This window comes from Varanus komodoensis, unplaced genomic scaffold, assembly GCF_004798865.1.
Source record: "Varanus komodoensis strain SLA01 unplaced genomic scaffold, ASM479886v1 scaffold81, whole genome shotgun sequence".
In the NCBI taxonomy this organism is placed as follows: domain Eukaryota; kingdom Metazoa; phylum Chordata; class Lepidosauria; order Squamata; family Varanidae; genus Varanus; species Varanus komodoensis.
The window spans coordinates 2,580,270-2,600,322 of record NW_025336495.1 but is presented as its reverse complement, the minus strand read 5'-3'; the positions used below and the strand labels follow the sequence as shown (position 1 = coordinate 2,600,322).

Here is a 20,053-nt window from a genome sequence, read left to right as displayed (position 1 = left end):
GGGGCACAGGCTGGTAGAATTTTGTCAAGAGAATACGATGGTCATAGCAAACACTCTTTTCCAACAACCCAAGAGACGACTCTACACATGGACATCACCAGACGCTCAACACAGAAATCAGACTGACTATGTGCTCTGCAGCCAAAGATGGAGAAGCTCTATACAGTCAGTAAAAACTAGACCAGGAGCTGACTGTGGCTCAGAGCATGAGCTTCTTGTTGCAAAATTTAGGCTTAAGTTGAAGAAAGTAGGGAAAAGCACTAGACCACTCAGGTATGACCCTAATCATATCCCTGATGAATATACAGTAGAGGTGACAAATAGATTTAAGGAATTAGATCTGATAGACAGAGTGCCTGAAGAACTATGGATGGAGGTTTGCAACACTGTACAAGAGGCAGCAATTAAAACCATCCCAAAGAAAAAGAAATGCAAGATAGCAAAATGGCTGTCTGAGGAAGCTTTACAAATAGCTGAGGAAAGAAGGGAAGCGAAAGGCAAGGGAGAAAGAGAAAGAGACAAACAATTGAATGTAGAATTCCAGATTATAGCTAGAAGAGATAAGAATGCCTTCTTAAATGAACAGTGCAAAGAAATAGAAGAAAACAATAGGGAGGACCAGAGATCACTTCAAGAAAACTGGAGATATGAAGGGAACATTTCATGCAAAGATGGGCATGATAAAGGACCAAAATGGCAGGGACCTAACAGAGGCAGAAGAGACTAAGAAGAGGTGGCACGATTACACAGAAGAACTATACAAGAAAGAGCTGATAACCACGATGGGGTGGTCACTGACCTCGAGCCAGACATCCTGGAATGTGAAATGGGCCTTAGGAAGTCTGAGCAACAACAAAGCTAGTGGAGGCGACAGTATTCCAGTTGAGCTATTCAAAATCCTAAAAGATGATGGAGTAAAAGTGCTACACTCAATATGCCAGCAAATTTGGAAAACTCAGCAGTGGCTACAGGATTGGAAAAGGTCAGTTTACATTCCGATCCCAAAGAAGGGCAATGCCAAAGAGTGTTCAAACTACCGCACCATTGCACTCATTTCACATGCTAGCAAAGTTATGCTCAAAATCCTACAAGCTAGGCTCCGGCAGTATGTGGACCGAGAACTACCAGAAGTACAGGCAGGATTTCGAAGAAGCAGAGGAACTAGAGATCAAATTGCCAACATAAGCCGGATCATGGAGAAAGCTAGAGAGTTCCAGAAAAACATCTACTTCTGCTTCATTGACTATGCTAAAACCTTTGATTGTGTGGATCGCAACATATTGTGGCAAGTCCTTAATGAGATGGAAGTACCAGACCACCTTATTTGTCTCTTGAGAAATCTGTACGTGGGTCAAGAAGCAACAGTGAGAACTGGACACGGAACCACTGATTGGTTCAAAATTGGGAAAGGAGTTCGGCAAGGCTGTATACTGTCGCCCTGCCTATTTAACTTATATGCAGAGCACATCAAGAGAAAGGCAGGGCTAGATGAATCACCAGTTGGAATTAAGATTGCTGGGAGAAATAGCAACAACCTCAGATATGCAGATGATACCATTCTCATGGCAGAAAGTGAAGAACTAAAGAGCCTCTTGATGCGTGTGAAGGCGGAGAGCACAAAAGTTGGCTTGAAACTCAACATTAAGAAAACTAAGATCATGGCATCTGGTCCTCTCACTTCCTGGCAAATAGACAGGGAAGAAATGGAGGTAGTGACAGATTTTATTTTCCTGGGCTCCAAGATCACCACAGATGGGGACTGCAGCCAAGAAATTAAAAGACGCTTGCTCCTGGGGAGGAAAGCTATGGCAAATCTAGACAGCATACTAAAAAGCAGAGACATCACCCTGCCAACAAAAGTGCATATAGTCAAGGCTATGATTTTCCCAGTTGCAGTGTATGGCTGTGAAAGCTGGACCATAAGGAAGGCTGAGCGCCGAAGGATTGAGGCCTTTGAATTGCGGTGCTGGAGGAGACTCCTGCGAGTCCCCTGGACCGCAAGGCGATCAAACTGGTCAGTCCTAGAGGAGATCAGCCCTGACTGCTCTTTAGAAGGCCAGATCCTGAAGATGAAACTCAACTAATGGGCACCTAATGAGAAGGAAGGACTCCCTGGAGAAGAGCCCGTTGCTGGGAACCATTGAGGGCAAAAGGAGAAGGGGACAGCAGAGGATGAGGTGGCTGGATGGAGTCACTGGGGCAGTGGGTGTGGGCTTGGGTGGACTCCAGGGGATGGTGGAGGACAGGAGAGCATGGAGGAATGTTGTCCATGGGGTTGCGATGGGTCAGACACGACTTTGCCACTAACAACAACAAAGTAAGTGAAAGCTGCCCTGGGGCTGGACAGCAGAAGGGAAGCACCTCCCCTGCCTTGGGCCGGGGACCGAAGGTGGCTGCAGGTTTGCCTCTTTGAGCCCCATCCATCAGACGAGGAGGGAGCAGCTGCCGCGAGCGCATTTCCTCTTCCCTGCCATAAAGAAAGCTCCACTCCTACTGACGGCTGATCAGCAGGGGCTGCGGAAGGAAAGGGGAAGCATCCGCCAGCCAGAGAGCCACCCACTGCTATTCAAGAACACCCAGAAGGGTGGGTCAGATTGGCCCACATCTCATCTGGAGGGCCGCTTTGAGTGTGCCGCCTCCTTCTTGCCTGAAGAGCTGGTCTCTCCCCTGCTTCCTTTTCCTTGCACCCTCTTCCCCCCATGCCTTGTCATTTTGGCTGATAAGCCCCACAGCACAGCCTGCCCCTTTTTATGGCTGTCAGCTGCTGTGCAAGACAATCATGGCCGGGAAAGTGAGAGGAGATGCAGCAAGCGAGTTGTCCCTCTTCCCAAGCACACTTGGAGCAGCCACCCCACAAACAGAAGAGCCTCCACACCGCCTGAAAAGCCACCTGTACAAATTCTGGCTTTCGGCATCAGCTGGAGGACCCGGGACTGCTGGGAGGCAGCCCGTGTCAGGCCCGCCCTTCAGCCAGGGAAAAGGCAGCTGCGTGAGGCCCGCTCCAACCGAGAGCTGCCCCGCTGGGGGAAGGAGAAAGTGTTTTGCACCCCCTTCACCAGCCAAAGAAACGAGAGCCCCTCATGCAAGAACACCAGCAAGGGAAAGCTCAGCCTGGCCCAAGGAGAAGAGCGAGGTACAGGCCCCGAGAGCCACGCCCTCCTGCCCCCACCTTTCCCCTCCTCTCGCCTTGCACAGGTGTCTTGTCTTTTTAGGTTCTGTATCTGATGGCCTTTCCCTCACTTTTTAAGGGATAGGAGCTGCTCTGCGGGGACGACGAGGGTCTGAAAAATGGAACGAAAATGCAGAAAACTTTGCAGGCTAATATTCTGATTCCTACATGCACTTGGGAGATTGGATCATCATTAACAAGTGCAATACCTGCACCTTTAAGAGCTAAAGTCATTTTACCTAATCCTACCTGAGCCTGCCTGAGCATAGAGGTTGCCAGGAAAGATGAACAGGGGTTTGTCCACTTAGCAGAGCATTCCAGTTAAATCAAGTCATAACCATAGGATTGCCTTCCCCAACCTGGCACCCTCCAGGTGTGTCAGGCATCGTCTCCCAGCATGCCTCAGCCCACACATGGCAGGCATGAAGTTGAGCAAGGCAGTCTTCGTGGTGCTGAAAACTCTGGTGTTGAATGCAAGAGTTTAAAAACCTGAAGTAACTTCAGCATCGCTGCTAAGCCAGCGACCCAGTGTGGACTTAATGCGCTGCATACGAATGGCGCTCCCCCCTCTAGCATGAAAGGACCTGCAAGAACTGGCTTCTCCATCCACGCATGCGGGTGACCTTCAGAGGAGCTGTGGCAGACAGACATGCAGAGGCGTCAGGTCTGTAAATGAGCCACAGGTGGGCAGAGTGTGCTTGCAGCAAACAGCAGGCCATTCCTTCGTGTGACACGCACCCAAAGCCATCCAGGAGAACCTTTTCCAGAGAAGCCGGAAGAACAGAAGGAGAGGAGGAAGGAAAGCAGGAGGGCGGGCGGACAGGCAGGCAAACACAGAAGAGGAAGAGGAGGGAAAGGCAGTAGCGGGAGGCATCCAAGGAAATCAGCTACCTTTGGTGAGCACTTTCCTCCCCTCCTTAACTGAATAGAGCTTTTTAGAGGCTCTACGGGCTCTGGCAGGCGGAGGTGCCTGGGTGAGGCACACAGGAAATCCAGGGACGGACATCAGAAAGGCCATCATGCCTACATGGGACATGAGATTATTACGCAAGGAGTGAGGGGAGAGGGTAGGATGGGCGGAAAGAAATCATTTGTGAGAAAATAAAACCCACCAAAACCTTGATTCAAAGACATGATTCAATGCCCCCGCCCCGCAAAAAAAGGAAAGGTCACAAAGCACACGCGAAGGGAAAGGAAATCGTCATCTGGGGATGGAAAACGCCTTCCATCCCTTTTTCCAAAGGGATGGCATTTGAGGAAGACAGAGGGCGCTGGGCCACACAGCAGGGATGCCCACAGCTGGCTCAGTTCAGACTACCATTCTGGGGTCAGAGAAGCGCATGCACACACCCTTCCTCCTCCCGCGTATTTCAGGAAGAGAAGAGCAGGAGTTTCTACTTGTGCGTGAGAAGCAGAGCTCCAGGTCCCAGCCAAGGGTGGAGAGTTGGCTTGCTCTAACCACAGTTTGCTAGAACAAACCGAAATTGCACCACGGTTTCAGAGGAAGAACTGAGATAGATGCTTCCTGATCACGTAAACTAAGCCAATGTGTAATGTGGCCAAAACCAAAGCACCAGCTATAGCAGCCTACCATGCATGCAAGAGTTCCTGCTGAACTGTGGTGGCTGAAAAGCATCCAAGCACTTGGTACAGTTCCCCGTGGGCCAAAGAGGATTCTGGACCTGTTCTGGGGAGCTGAGTGCTTGCAGGGCCAAGGTGCAAAAATGCAGTTCTCATGTATTTTCTATTTGGAGAATTAATATGTCTGACAAGATTCTCGGGCAGTGGGCAAGAAAAAGGGGGTAGAAAAAAAACCAAAGTACAAAATGAAGGTCACAATCTTATTTTATATTTATATTGCGATTTATATCCTGCCTTTTTCCGACAAAGGGCTCAAGGCAGCTTGCATCATCTCTCCTCCTCCATCTTATCCCCACAACAACAACCCTGTGAGGTAGGCTGGGCTGAGAGGCTGTGACTGGCCCAAAGTCACCCAGTGGGCTCCATGGCTGAGTGGGGACTTGAGCCCAGATCCTCCGAGTCCTGGTCCCAGGCTCTTCACCACAACGCCACTCTAGCTCTTGAAGTATACTTATGCATCCTTGAAAAGAAAACGAGGCCTACTGCTCCTCGCATTCCACAGCTGGGCATGCTGGGAAGTGGAGGACTTTTTCTGTGTAAAGCATGTGTACAAAGGCACCCTTAGATATCTAAAATCAGATCATCCCATCTGAAACTGTGGTTTGGCTGTTAGGGAGCGCTTGTTTAACTAAGACTGTTTTCAGCAGGCACTGAAAACAGCGTCGCGCTACTCCTAGCAGGCTCCAAATACGAGCAAAGGTCTGGGTGGAACTAACAGCAGTACATCCGATGCCCTCACTGACTGAGCAGGCTGTTCTGGGAGAAGATGCCCTCTCAATGTTGCCAGCTGCTGCTCTGCAGAGCCAGGGATGGGCCCACACAGTTCCCTGCACAAGGCACCCCTGCTTGGCTTCAGCACACCCATGTTGACCCATGTTGACCCTGAACACACCAAACGCTCCCGAAGGGCAGCACGTCAGCTAGCTGTGTCTGCAGAAACTCTGTCCAGCATTATTAATTTTCTCCTTGAAGAACTCTGGAAACACTTCCAAGGAACCCCACCCCCAGGACAGAATTGGAAAACTGCCACAGGGGGAAATTTGGCGACGCATTTTTGGCCACATTACATGTTGCGCACAATGGCTCATTATTCACACACAAGCCATGGGTAAGAGAGTGTGCCAGAAGGGTGTGGGGGCGCAGGCAGGCTGCAAGACACAGGAAAGGGGTAGTGCAGATGAAAGGCGTGCTGAGGGAGCGGCTTCACATGTGCATCTGATGCCTCCTTTCTCTCGCTTTGCAAGGGAGCAAGGCTGCACTCGTGGCACTGCCTTGTTCCTGCCATCTGCATTGTCCCAGGCATGCCCTTCATTGTTGCACCAAGTTCGGCAACCGGCACAGAACCCAGCTTCTCGAGGATCTAAGCTTCCCTTTGAGAAGCCTCCAGCCCTCAGGGACCCGAAAAGCATGTGGGCAAGGCCTGCAGCACCCTCAGGAGTCTGGGGAAGGGGGCGCTGGATCAGGTTTAATGGGACTGAGACACGTGCTCCATGGCTTGGGCAGCTCCTTGTCGCTTCCTCATGAATGCACGACGGACGGCCTGCCCTGCCACATGTGCCTGGCTGCCAGTGCTGGACCTGTGCCGGAGGGCACTCCCGCAAACAGCCTCCGTGGCAGCCACCCCAGCGAGTCTGTCGTCTCAGTGCCGCCGCCAGCACCCACTCTCGCTTCTCAGCCCTGCCCTCTTCATGGCTACCACTGGCTTGCCTGAGGGGCCCAAGGACCGGGAGGCTCGGGGCCCGCAGCATCTCCTGTGCTCTGGCTGCAAGGGTGAAAAGGACCCTTGAGAGTGTATGGGCCCTTCCCATGTGGCCAACCAGGACAGAAGAGGCCAGAGACGGAGTCTGGGAAAGGGGGCGTGTGCGCACATGCTTGGAGAGGTGGAAAGGGGAGAGAAGGGGGAAAGTTGGCAACCCTTCCTGGAGGAAAGGAGGTGGCAGAGACAGTACTGAGAACGGGCATGTGGGGAGTGATTTTCCGGTGCCAGGACAACCACCGTGGCCTAGCTGATGTCTCAGGCAGCTGCCACCATGTGTCCAGGCTGGGCTGTTTTTCAGACTGCAGGTGCAGGGTGTGTGTGGCTGCATGTTTCCCCATAAGTGAAGTCCATGCATACAGAAATCTAGCATGTCAAGGAGGAGATGGCTAGGTTAGGTGGCACGTGTCAAGCTGGAAAAGGGAAATTTCTCATTGTTTCAGCTATCCTTGGGAGTTCCCTTTTCTTTTTAAGGAAGTTTTGAAGGGCCTGTCCTGGGAGAAGCTCCTGAGCATGAGACATCCCAACAGCTTCCAATTTCCCGCTTGCTCAGAAGGCCTTTGCACCCAGAACTCACAACTTCCACCTAGATGGGGCGGGGGAGAGATAGGGAAAACACTCTCACATTTTTTTTTCAGAAATATGCTTTTTTCCCATGGACAGAAAGCGTCTGTGTGGGAAAAGAGCATTTTCAAGGTTTCTGTTTTATTTATTTTCTCCCGGCCTGGTGCATCTCTCCACATGGGTGCTTCATAGCTCAATGTACTTGCGTTTTCATTGCACCTTGATGTGAAGCTAGTGACCAGCTGGTGTGACACCTCAGAGGGACATGAATGCTCTCCATCAGTCTTTCCCTATCTGCATCTTCAAAGTGTGCTAGCCTGGCAGCTGGAAACAACTGCAGCTTCAGCCCAACCCAAGGGCTGCTCTTTGCTGTGCCTCTGAGCTGCCGCAGCTCATTCACATACGAACATCAAGCTTATCGCTAGCACTGGCGGCCTACAATCCAGTGGAGCTCCAACTTCGTTAGAAGTGGCCATCTGTGGCCAGACAGCCCAGATGCTGCTCCATGGAAGGCTGGATTTTGCAAGCAAAATACAAGCAAACTGAGCGACTCTGCGCCACCTGTTTTGCTTTATTTACTATTTTGCCTAGCAAACACACAGACCTTCCTGCAATACCTGGAAACCTTGTTTTTGATTTTTCTCGCTAAGCTTTGCCCACAAGGATCTCCCAACGACCATGTGGACTATAAACATTCTCCCTTTAAAAACGATGGGAGCTAAGATTCCTGGGCTGCTGATGGCTACACCTGTTACCTGCCCTGGGCCTTTGGTCTCCATTTGGTCTTTCACGCCATCCATGGCTCAGAACAACCACCTACTTCTGAAAACGCCCCAAAGGTTGAGTACTACTGGCCGTGCTGATGAAGGTTAATAGGAGATGAAGCCCAAAACATCTGAAGGAGAAGGCCAATCAAAGTGGAGCCGCATTAGTGGGGAGAAAAGTCCAGTGCGTCAGGGTCCTGCACATTTCATGCTGCTTTTTTCAGGTGGGGAGGAATGAAAAGAGATGGACAGCACAGCAAGTCTATTTTTTTTGGGGGGGGATCCTTTCACAGTGGCACCTCCATACTACAGTAGTGAGATGGGGTGTCTTGGACCTCTCCGGGCCTCCTCCAGAGATCCAAGGCATTAAACCTAAGATGATGACCAATTCCTTGTAAATATAGCTTTGCAACTTATCAATCTGCAAAAAGAGAGGTCGTTATCGATATTCAGACAGCAAGAACAGTGTGGGAAGGGGCAAAGGGACCGAACCCTGCCACGCCGGCTTGCTCTGTAGTAGCAAGCTACCACACGAGCAAGAAAAGCAGAGGACAATGCCCAGCAACACCAATTCTTAAAAAATGTGAAAAAACACACCAGTGAGTTGCGCCCAGTGATGGCTGGCTCCCTCCAGGCCAGCCCCGGGGAAAGTGCAACCCACATGAAATCCACAGCGACTAGGAGAAGCTTTGAAGGAGGCTGCTGACTGCCCATGAGACGGTTTGAGCACCCTTGCTGGACATGAAGGGGGAATGTTCATGGCAAGAGGAGAAACGAGCTGAGTAGCGCAGAAGGGTTTGCTGAGTGCTGCAAACATACTTCCTTTATCACGGCCCACCACTGCTTTCACATCTGACCAACCAGTCTGTAGGAGAACAGATCCGGGGGATCTGAAACCCTGGCAGGGCCAGGGACTAGAACCATGTGCTCTGCGGCCACCTCTCTGACACACGTAACACTTGCCTGTAAAATATGCTGATCCAGGTTAACCTGGTGCTCTCCAAATGCCATTGGACTCCATAAGCCCTAGCCAGGGGTGTAGGGAGCTGTAATCCATCAACACCTGGAGGGCTAGCAAATTCTATCTTTGTGCAAAACACCACACTCATGGAATGCACTGCTTCCTTTATTTATGGGGAGGAATAGCTGCTTGAAGACTACAGTACAGGGCACCTGTTTTGCCCCTCCTGTTAAAAAAAGAGGGGGGGACCAGGTAGCGAGTGAGAGGAAACCTCTCTGCCTGAATCCCTGGGATGCGACTGCCAGCCAGAGCAGCCAGCCTAGTCTTCTGCCCATAAAGGGCAGCCTATGATAATACCTGCCTATGAGAAGGCAGCTGCTGGAAATTCAGTGGCCCTCAGGAAGGCGATCTTCTTTGAAGTGGAAGTGGGGAACATCTTACCCCCAGGAGGGAACAAGCAGGCCAACTGGCCGATTGTTTGCAGGCCAGAACAGGGCCCAGGGGCTGCCCAGCTGGGAATGCGTGCCAGTGTCGCATGGAATGCCCAGGAACCAGAGGGGCCGCCTTACCTGCCAGAGCTTGGGTCACTTTGCTGGGTCTTGTCATGCTCACCGGTAGCTTCGGTATGCTGAAGAGGCAAAAGAAAAATGTTACCAAACCTGGCAATGGGAACCACCCCAGGGAATAATGAGGGGCCGGATATACTGAGGGCTGTGACACTCTCCCCTTCGGAAAAAGGTGTGTGCATCCAGGCAATCCAAGCTTTGCTCCAGGAAAAGCATTATCCTTCCATGTGCATAAATAATGCAAATTGCACATAAATGCGCACACATCTACTGATTTAAAATCACGTTCTGGCCACCATTATGGGGTGAAGCACTATGCGCTTGTATGGGAGGCTGTACAGAAACTCTGCTGACGCTGCCACCTTCCCACTTCCCCAGCAGCCCCTCCACTGTTAGAGGGCGTTCTCAGTTCAGGCAAGACTCTTTTTCAGAGTTGAATTATGAGCACAGTTCCACAAATGCAGACTTCAGTCCCAGATATATAAATCTTGCTAAGAACACCCAAACAGTTCCCAGCTTAAATCAGTAATGCTCGGTCTTGTAAGAACTTGAGAAGAGCCATGATGGATCAGACAATACCATCAGATAAAAATAACCACCCGCAACTTAACAAGGGGATTTGCACTGTATACCAACCCTTGTGCAACAGGGCATCAAGGATTTCTAAATGCAGTCAATATGTGCCACAAACAAGAAAGAAAGATTTCCTGGCCAGCTGGGAAGTACAGTAAGAATTTTTCTAATTTGGGGTGTGGGGGCAGAAAAGGCAGTGGTTGAATGAACAACAGAACTCAAGAGCAGGATAATGCTGGCCAGCAGCTCAGATTTCATCTAATCATGTATATTAAGATTTTGTGAGCTTCAAGTATGCAAAAGCCCAGACAGAAATAATTACACACGTCCAACTGGAGGCTATTATGGGAAGGGAAAAAGGAAGGAGGCCCAGGGCTGTCTCCTGGCGTTGAAACAGTCCTTTCCACAGGTTAAGCATCTGCCTTGCTCCCCAGCACTAGCATCCCTGTCAAAGACCGGATGCCATTCATAATCCTGAGCAGTAATTAAAAGGGTGCTGAAATGAAGGGCTGCGTCACCCGCCTTTTGGGTGGGTTGCCTGTGATTAGCCCTTTGTGTCGAGCCACATCTTGCACGGTAGCCATTTTCTGTGGGTGCCCCGGGCAGGTGTATCCAATTGTGAAATGCACCCACAAGCCAAAAAGGTTGCCCACCTGCCACTGGGGGCCAACAGCTCTCCAGGGTGGGCCTAACCCATCAACTGTTGATGGCGTGTGGTTCAGCTGGAGGTGCGGGGTTAGGCCCTGGGATCCTCTGCATGAGGGAGACATTGAGCTAATCAGCACAGCCCTTCCTCTCATATCACACACAAAGCAGCTTATTACTAAATCAGGCGAGTAGTCCATCGGATGCAGGGCCGCATCTCCAGGGCCTCTTTCCCAGCCCTGCTCCCTAAAGCCCTTTCGAAGGAAGGTCCTTTGAACTGGGACCTATTTAAATCGGTCTGGCGCATTATATTGCAAGTAGCAACCTGATGCACTGCAGAGGTGTGGCCATAGCACACAAAGCTCTGCTGGTTGCTTTCCCTGAGACTCAGAGACTGGCAGTCTCAGCAGTTCAAATTCACTTGAGTGAGCTGGTCAACCGCCAGCCTCAACCCCATCCCAAAAACAGCCAGGCGAGGGGGAGACTATGGACCGGCCTCACAGGGATGCTGGTAACTCTAAGACCTGCCTCCTAGATTTGGCTGAGGAGCCCGTCTGGTTCAGCCATGAACAGCCAGACCACCCTCTGCCAATCAGAGGTATTTGCTGTGGTTCTGTGATGTCACGTCATCTCCAGTTTAGGGTGAAAACACTGGAATGGAAGCCCTCCAAAATGTCCTATACACAACATCCCTGGTTAGCTGTTCTAAATTCAAGCCTGCGACCTCCGTGATAAAGGCCGACCATCCCTTATTTGGTCTTCCTTATTTTATTTATAGCTTTTCTATACCATCCTCATTACCAAAAGTCTCTTCTCTTGCCTTCAACTTCCCCTAGCAATCCGAGGCATACTGCCCATGCATATGGAGGATCGTTTTGTGGCGCTGGCTAATGATAAACCTATCCACCATAAATATGCACTCCCTTCTTTTTTAAAGCCACTAAAGGTAGCTGCCAACTCCCACACCCTCTGGCAGTGAATCCCATAAATTAAATTATGCACTAGGCGAGTGAATACCTTCGTCATGTTGTGGGCCAACTTGTCAGTCAGCCTCGTGGGCTGACACAGAGCTCTGGCATTTTACGAAAGAGGGAGAAAAGCTTTCTTTCTCGCACGCTGACCCCACACCCTTCATCATTTAGAAACCTCTGCATGTGCTCCCCCTGGGCATTTTAAAGGTTATAGAAACAACACATGTGAAACCTTCAGAGCACTTGTTTGTTTCATGAACAGCTGCTCAGGGACTGTGGAGCTGAAAGCCAGCCGCTCCGGCCTTCACCACCAGCCAGAGAGGCAGAAGCCAGGCGGAGGGTGTGCCCCCGTCTTCCCAGGAAGAACAGCCTGGCCCTGTCCATCAGGCAGAGAAGGAACAGCTGCAGGGAGCTCTCGTCATCTCCTGCTGACGAAAAGAGCGCCTGGCTCCAACTGCCCATTGCCCTGGGACTGCAGAAGCGAGGGGAGAGACCCCCTGGGCGGCCCCCACTGGCTGAAGGAACAACAGCCACCAACTGCTATGCGGCCAAGAAGGGGAAAACAGCCACATCCCACATGCCTGCAGATGGTGCAGGGGTGGGCCTCTCAGAAGCTTCTGCCTGCAACTGCCTGCAACCCCAGCCAGAGGGTCCACTGGTGAGAAATGATGGGACCTGTAGGACGAAACATCCGGAAGACCACGAGTCGCCTGCCCCTGGCCTTCCTCATCTTGCTCTGGGCCTTGGCGAACTGACTGGCTCCCCGCAGGCTTCTCTTCACCCCCCCCCACCCTCCCCTTCCTCTCATGCCCCGATTGCTGCACTTGTACGCCTGAAGAAAGGGCCCGGCTCTCTTTTCAGCAACATAAAGAAGCAGGTGTTCATTCAAGGAGCCGAGCAAGAAGCAGGCCTGTCCGTTAGATGGGACACCCGCACCCACCCTAAGCAAGTTCGAAACACCCCAGGCAGCGTACCTGGCTCCTCTGGGTGCGGCCTGCATGGGGCTCGGCCCACCCATGGCTGCAGGATGCGGCACTGCCCCCGTGCTGTGTGCGTTTAGCCTTGGCATCGACCGTGCCCCCGACAGGCCTGGCTTGCTGTAAGGCATGAAGCCCACGAGCGAGGTCCCCACTCCGGCTGTCCTGCTGGTCCCCTGCACTCCCGCAGCGGGCCTTGGGATGGTTCCGGCTGAAGGCCCGGGAAGGTTCACCATGGAGTGCCGATACCGCGAGGTGATGGGGCCTGTCCCACTGTTCAGCAAGCACTGCTGGCAGGAACAGGTGGGCCCGGTATGAGGCGGCCCCGGGGCGGTGGCGACCGGGTACGGCGAGTCCACACGCCTCCTGATCCGCCGCTGATAGCCAGTGGTCTTGTTGGTCTGGGTCTGGGACACGAAATCAATCCCGTAGTTGTACCCAAAGGGCCCCAGATCCACCTGGGGGCTGCCGAAGCTGAACGCCTGCTCCAGGTAGTTGCAGACACTCATCTCGTAAGGGAACCAGCCACCTTCGTCGTTCTGCCACTCCCAGACAATGCCCTGCCCGGCCGCGGAATCCAGCTGGAAGACGTGTCGGCGCACCGCACGCATGGTTCCTGCGTGGAGAGGAAAGGGACATGGCAGCATGGGAAATAAAGGACAAGTGGACACCGAGGGAGTCAGTGGGGGTGGCTGTGTCCTCATACGACTGGGTGCCCCAAAGCAGAAGCTGCGGGGCTGCCAACTCAAACTGCGGGTGTCGCCTGTTTCAACTAAGCGATGCTTCACCTCAGTGTGTCCGTGTGGTGGCCCTTGGAAACCATGCAATCCACAGAGGAAGCAGCTTTATGCAGGTTCCACACTCTTCATCCACCTCCCTCAGGGATGGGCAACTCCTGGACCTCCAGATGTTTTGACCTAGCCCAATACGGTCTTGCTCAGGCAGGAAGCAGTGCTTCAGGGCCTCAGACAGAAAAATGAGTTTTACACTACCTGCTACCTGTTTTAAACTGGAGCTGCTAAGAATTGAAACTGGGGCCATCTGTCTGCAAAGAAAGTGCTGAGCTTGGAATTATGTGCAGTAAACAAAGCAAGAGGAAGGATAACACCTCTCTGTTTCTGTACTTTTGCTTTTTGCGTGTTTTAAAAATCCCCCCGGGGACCTTCTTTCAGTTTCTGCTGCTCATCTGTGCTGTTTTAACCCCTCACTTTAGTACACTGCTCTGACTTACAGATTTTGTAATTTATACTGTAAGTTGGCTTGAGAACTCTTAGCTGCTAAGCAAGATACATATTTTAGAAAAAAATTAATAGCCTGTCAGTTACCAGCAGCTGAGATGGCAACTCCTTGCAGCCCATCTCTGCACATCCTGCTCCTTTCCACGAGGATGTTCGATAACTCAGGAAGGGAGGCTTCCTGCTATTCTCCTTGGTTTCCTATGAAGAGCCCAGATTGTCTGTCTGGGAGCCAACATATGAAGTAGAGACGCCTTTTTCTTTTACAAGTGCACTTTCTGCTGAGTTCTTTAATAAATATAAAATAATAAAAATAGATAGGGATATAAAAATAGTATCTATCCCTTGGCATGCTGTCAAGACCTGCTCGCTACATAAACCGGCCTTCCCCCAACCTGGCATTCTCCAGATGTGTTGGACTGCTATGGCCATCCTGGCTGGAATGCACTGGAACTGGCTTCAGCACACCTGGAGAGTACCAGGTGTGGGAAGGCTGTAGAAACAGCCTGACAAATCAGGCTGCCATGTGCTGGGGAGAAAGGTGTGTGCAAAGGAGGGGAAAAGGTGGGATATAAATGGAATGTGGTATTACACACATGGGCTTATAAGCACTTCTGGAATGGCAGGTGCCCCTTAGGAGAAGCAGCGCCCCTAATTGCCCACACAGGTGGGAGCAGTCCTTCTGTGCTGTAAGGGATCTCCTCTCTGTTCTGGTGGCTTTCGATGTACCGCACTGAGCAAACTGGTAACACTGTGCAAGCTGGCAGAGAGAACCCGAGGGCCAAGAGACGACTGCATGACACATGGGATGCCTCTCCTCTTGCCTGCCTGTTCTTTGGAATGAGGGGTGGCAACAGCAGCACTGAGCACACCAAGCCATTGTGGGATATTCCAGGGTGAGGGTGCTGGACTGGGACTTGGGAGACCAGGGCTCAGGACTCCACTTGGCCCTGAAGCTTGCAGGGCGGTTTGGGGCTAATCACAGGCTTTCAGCCTAGCCTACCTCACAGGGTTATTGTGAGGATGGGATGGAGAAGAGGAGGACCGTGTAAGCTGCTTTTAGGACCTTGCAAACAGGGATGGGGGAGAAGTAGAATAAAACTGTGGTAATAAGCAATGGCAGAAAAAAAAATTGGGACTCACTCCTGTTTAATCATTGTTGTGCCAACAATTGCCAACAATTCCCAGAAGACATATTTGTAGCATTTCTGATATTGCTCTTTTTCACTGCCCACCTCCGAGAAAAAGGCTGATCTGTAGCTTTCCCTTGCTACTCAGCACATTTTAACGGGGGCAGCTGGTTTTGCCCCACAATACCTCAGTACAACGTAACAGCTGGGACACTGCAGCAGTTGCAAAATGCTTTTAGCAGCAGCAAAGAGCACCCCTTCAGGGAAAAGAAATAGAAGCTAAGCTACATATAATTATGCAATAATATGTAAATGATATTGAACTCATCTGTACCACAGCCTGCTACTTTTCCATTTGGTGTTTTCCACAATTGCCTCATGTCTTATGATGAAATGGCATGTGCAAAAAACACTGACCCAGCTAACCACACATGTCAACAGAATAACTAGGCCTGGTTGCTACAAACAGAGGATCCCTGTGCTAAATCGCCACCGTTCACTATGGAGAGCAATTCTTTGCGCATAATTGCAAAGTCGAGTTGAAAGGCAACCAAGGAGGGGCGGGGGGGGGGGGGCAAGGTGGCTTGGACCAGTTGCTGAGGGAAGGCTCCCTGTGGAAGAGCTCTGCCTTGCCATTAGCTGTTACTGGCTGGAGCATTCTGGTAGCCAAAGCCTGACACACTGGGAGGGTGCCACGTTGGGCAAGGCCGCTTCAGAAGGATGGGTCTGCCACTGCAGCTGGCGCCTGCCTCGAATTCAACTCCCTTCCCAGGCCACTGAATAACCCACCTAGCAGTTGACCTTGAACTCTGACACTGAGCAGCTGAGCTGCATGCAGAAGAGTCCTTCACTCGTGGGGAGGAACATGCTCGGGATGCTGTTTTGAGATGAGGAACCTTGCCCCACCTCAGGCTAGGAAGCAAGTGCAAAGCAGAGCAGGCCTCCCAGAGAGGCGAAGCACAGAAAGCCCGCCCAGGTACAACTTATGGCATAAAGAGTTCCACAGCAGGACGTTCCTGGCTCGTGATTCACATTCAACACCCTGGACTGTACGCAGACGAGAGAGTGTCCTTCACACCAAGAATGCCGCTGTCGCTAAGGCACACCCGCCGCAACCACTTCTTACCTGTATCTTGTCGGAACTGTGTCAGGCTCTGAATGTCGATGACGTAGGGGGCCAGGGTGGAATCGGCTTGCCCCAAAGGGATGCTGCCATTGGCAGGCCACGCGCCCAGCGATCGCCGCCCCTTCACCAAGAGTGCCTGGAAGGACTGCTCGATGTAGCTGCACACGCCGCTTCGGTACGGCCTCCACCGGCCCAGCTCATCCTGCCACTCCCACACAGCCACTCCTGGGTCTGGCAGAGGCCCTGCAGAGCTGCCTGGGGAAGTGGCCATGCTGCCTGCAAAGCCTCGTCCTAGAGGGGCTTTGGGGGTATGCTAATTGAAAATTCCACGGCTCATTTTGTGCAAAAGCAGCCCATCTGACCTGTTGTGGAAAAGGGAGATCAGAAGTTAGCCTTGGAATGACACTGTGCACACGAGAGAAAACAATGTACGCCACAAGAGAGAGGACACAAAAATCAGAGGTTTTGTATACTCTCATAAGAGTTCTGGAGCAAGAAAGGAAGGACAAACTGGATAGGAGGAATGAATGGGAGTGAAGGAGCAAAGCAATAACAAGCATTCTTCTGCTCTGAGAACATAAGAACATCCCTGATGCTGGGGCACACCAAATGCCCATAGCACCTTCCTGCCCATGCTCCCCAGGATGTAGCGTGCATAAACATTCTGGCTCTGATACTGGAGGGAGCTTCCTTTTAAGGACTAGCCTGAAAGCTGTCATGCAAACAAAGACAGTGTGCTGGTGGAAACTGTTCCAAAGGTGCTGTGATCCAATCAGGAGATACCGTCAGACTCTCAGTGCTGCCTACTCAGCTTCCCTCTGACAGGACCCAACCTGTCGCAGGCACCAGCCACAGGCGGGAACCAGGGTTACCCAACAAGGTCTGGGACCTCAGGAGAAGGAGCGAGCACTTTTCCAGCCTGGAAAAGCACTGGAGAAAGTCCCTGTGAAAGTCCCTGTGAGTCACAGAGTTTCCACAGAAGAGCTGTGGAGTTTCCACAGAAGAGCTTTACCCTTCTGGCAGCTTCTTTCTCCAGGGCTGCCAGAAGGGTAAAGCTAATGAGAAACGAGGAGCCAAACTGTCCTTGCATACCTGGCCAAATGGGGAAGAGGCAGAGAGATGCAACCAATGGTACAAAATCCTTTACTGGGATTGATTTTTGGGATCAGAAAGTTTCAGCTTCGATTTGGCACAGGGACTTTCTGCCTGCACTGTGCCCCCGAGGGATAGGTGAGGACCACACACAACGCACATGCCTTTCTCCAGCTGGAGAAAGAAAACGTCCATGAAAACAGAACTGAAAGGAGAGGGTGGAACAGCTGGTTGGCATTTTGCTGTGTGGTACACAGACCTAGAGCTGCTTTCCAGTTGAAACAAAGAACAGTTCCAGTTCTTTGAAAACACATTTGTTTGAAGTCCAGTTTGAGAGAAATAGGCAGCACACAGACAAATAAAGCACCTTTGTTGGGCATTTAGACCTACTGGTAGTCAAGCTGTAAGCTAAAAAAGATGGTACCCTCTCTTCTATTACCTACATAAGCACTGATATCCAAGGCAGGTCCTTGCTTTGAGGACCTTGCAATCTAAAGGTTTGAAAAGAAAAGTCTGTTTGCTTTGCTGTGGAAACAAGCACCCAACACACCCCTTCCTCTACAGGGTTGCGGTGCAACCAACTGTTCAGTTAATCCTAGAAAATCCAGAAACACTTCAACATGCTCAGGGGATCTCATCAATACACTTGCTATTTACTCAAGGCTTTCCCTGAAGAATCAAAAAAGCTTCTGGGTTTTTTTCCTTAGGAACACTTAAACCCTGCATATTTATGGCACCTTAAAGGCTTCAGGGGACATATGTCTAGATCAGACAACTGATGGAGGTGTAACACAGCTAATGTTTCTCTTAGCTTCTCTTACCCTGGGAATGTGAAATGGCTCTCTTTCTGGGAGGAGGTAATAGTACAGATAAGCTTTGCAATGGGAAATTCTTTAATATTTATAGACATGAATGTTCTTCCCAATTATCTTCTTGGAATTTAACACAAGGTCACTGTAAATTGATTCTCCGTGCCTTTTTAACATCCTAACAACTAATATTACACTGCTGGAAGGACAAGTGACCATCCTGGATAACACAGCTGCTTGAGAGCAGTTTGATAACACAAGTATCGTTGACAATACAACTGTCTGAGGACGCAGCAGTGCATTCAACTCCGACTTACGGTGCCTCTGTGAACGAAAGGCCCAGAGTATCCTAACCATGACAGCCCTGCTCAGCTCCTGCAAGCTCAAGGCTGGACAAGTGCGTATCCGGTCTGCAAGCCCCCCATGCCCCCGTCCTCAACCTGGTTTCCCACAAGCCCCTTCGGCCCCCTTCCCCCCAAGCTCCCTCTCGTCTCAGCCCCACCTCAGCCTCTCCCCTTCCCCATCTTCTCTCCTCAGCCCCCTCCCTCGAGCCACAAGCCCCCCAGCGCCCTCCCCCAAGGACAGCCCTCAACTTCTCTCCCCTCCCCCAGCCCCCGCCCCAACTCCTCAGCCTCCCCCAAGCCGCCCTCTCCTGCAACTCCCCCTCCCACGCAGTCGCTTCACCGGAGAGGCCCGTCCTCACCTGCCGCCGCGGCTACCGGCGGAGGGCGAGCCGCCTCAGCCGACGGCCGGAAGCGCCGGGGCTCAGCGCGCATGCGCCGCCACCTCGCGCTGCAGCCGCGGAGCACCACGGAGAATGCAGTCTTCACTGCCCACCGCGCGGCCACGCCTTCTCCCTGACCCCGCCCCTCGCTCGGCAGGGCGCTTCCATTCGCCGCGATGGACTCAAGGCGGTGCGTAGTGCGGGGCATCATGGGAAGGCTAGTTTGGAGGGCTGGGAATGAGCTTGGTCTTTTTTCCCTGCCCCGAGGAGCTTGCAATTAAGCATGACGGTGCGGTTTTGGATGGTACGCTTCTCACCTAAGGAATTTACAAGTTGTATAAAATCTGTTATGCACGCTGGGGTTCTTTTCAGAACAATGTTATTTATTTATTTAATTTAAAGCTTTTGTATGCCATCCTATTAAACAAGATCTCAGGATGGCTTACAATATTTAAAAAGACAATTAAAACAATGATTTCAATAAATAATAAAACAGAACAAAACATCACAAAACAAAACAAACAGAGTGACTAAATTTAAAAACTATTAAATTTTAAAATACTGTTTAAATAAAAAGGTTTTGGCCTGGTGCCGAAAAGAGTATAAACGTGGCGCCAGGCGTATCTCTCTGGGGAGTTCATGCCAGAGTCTCGGTGCCACAGCAGAGAAGGCCCTACTCCGAGTTGATGACTTTTTTTACCTCTCTTAGGGTTTCCAGAGCAGGGCTTCTCCCACAGATCTTAAGGGGCGTGAGGGCATGTAAGGAAGGAGACATTTCTTCAGATATCCTGGTCCCAAGCTGTTTGTTAGGCCCTAAGGTCCTGCTCCAAGGAGTACGATCTGCAAAGTCTTTTCATTCTCGTTATTTTTCTCAGCCATGTCTAGCTTATGGGAGGTATGATGCCAGGGATACATTTTAAAAATCCAATGAAGGATTGTGATGAGTGCTTAAATTTGCCAGGCTCCTCTATTAAAACTCAGGACTGACCCCTGATGCACCAGGCAATAGTGGTAGTTTGTTGTATTAAGCCCTAGGGCATTACAACATGAAGCACTATATTGTTTTAATTAAAGCAACTGTATTTTTAAAGGATACATGCGTGTGAGGGAGACTCCAAAACCTCAGGTACCAAGCAGCATTTCAAAGGAAGCATTGGCCAATCTTAGCTAACGTGATTACTTTTCTATGTCTCCCCTGTCCCCCATAAATGGCCCTAGCTTTTAGCTTTATATTTCCAGAAGGGGTTGCCATGTTAGCTCAATGCACCAAAAACAATAATTGAGCCTTGACAATTCCAGAACAATTCCAGAACAAGTTTATTTCGGCAGAAGTCTTTACATCTGGTTTAC

At 51.0% G+C, this 20,053-nt stretch overlaps 1 protein-coding gene across 3 annotated transcripts in view; it reads right to left on the bottom strand.

The window, feature by feature from the left end:
• The window catches only part of DTX2 (deltex E3 ubiquitin ligase 2), a 31,471-nt gene extending 12,714 nt beyond the window's left edge, over positions 1 to 18,757 (bottom strand). The window contains exons 1-5 of one of the 3 annotated variants that reach the window (XM_044456132.1): positions 18,683 to 18,757; positions 16,079 to 16,440; positions 12,585 to 13,203; positions 9,425 to 9,483; positions 4,061 to 4,192 (exon numbers count right to left, since the gene is read on the bottom strand). In XM_044456132.1, coding sequence (XP_044312067.1) covers positions 4,061 to 4,192; positions 9,425 to 9,483; positions 12,585 to 13,203; positions 16,079 to 16,349 — 1,081 coding nt within the window. In that variant the 5' untranslated portion in view covers positions 16,350 to 16,440; positions 18,683 to 18,757. Of the gene's footprint in view, positions 1 to 4,060; positions 4,193 to 9,424; positions 9,484 to 12,584; positions 13,204 to 16,078; positions 16,441 to 18,663 lie in introns of all 3 variants that reach the window. The other 2 variants (XM_044456131.1, XM_044456133.1) reach the window with 2 other exon arrangements.
• Between the last annotated feature and the right edge of the window lie 1,296 nt (positions 18,758 to 20,053).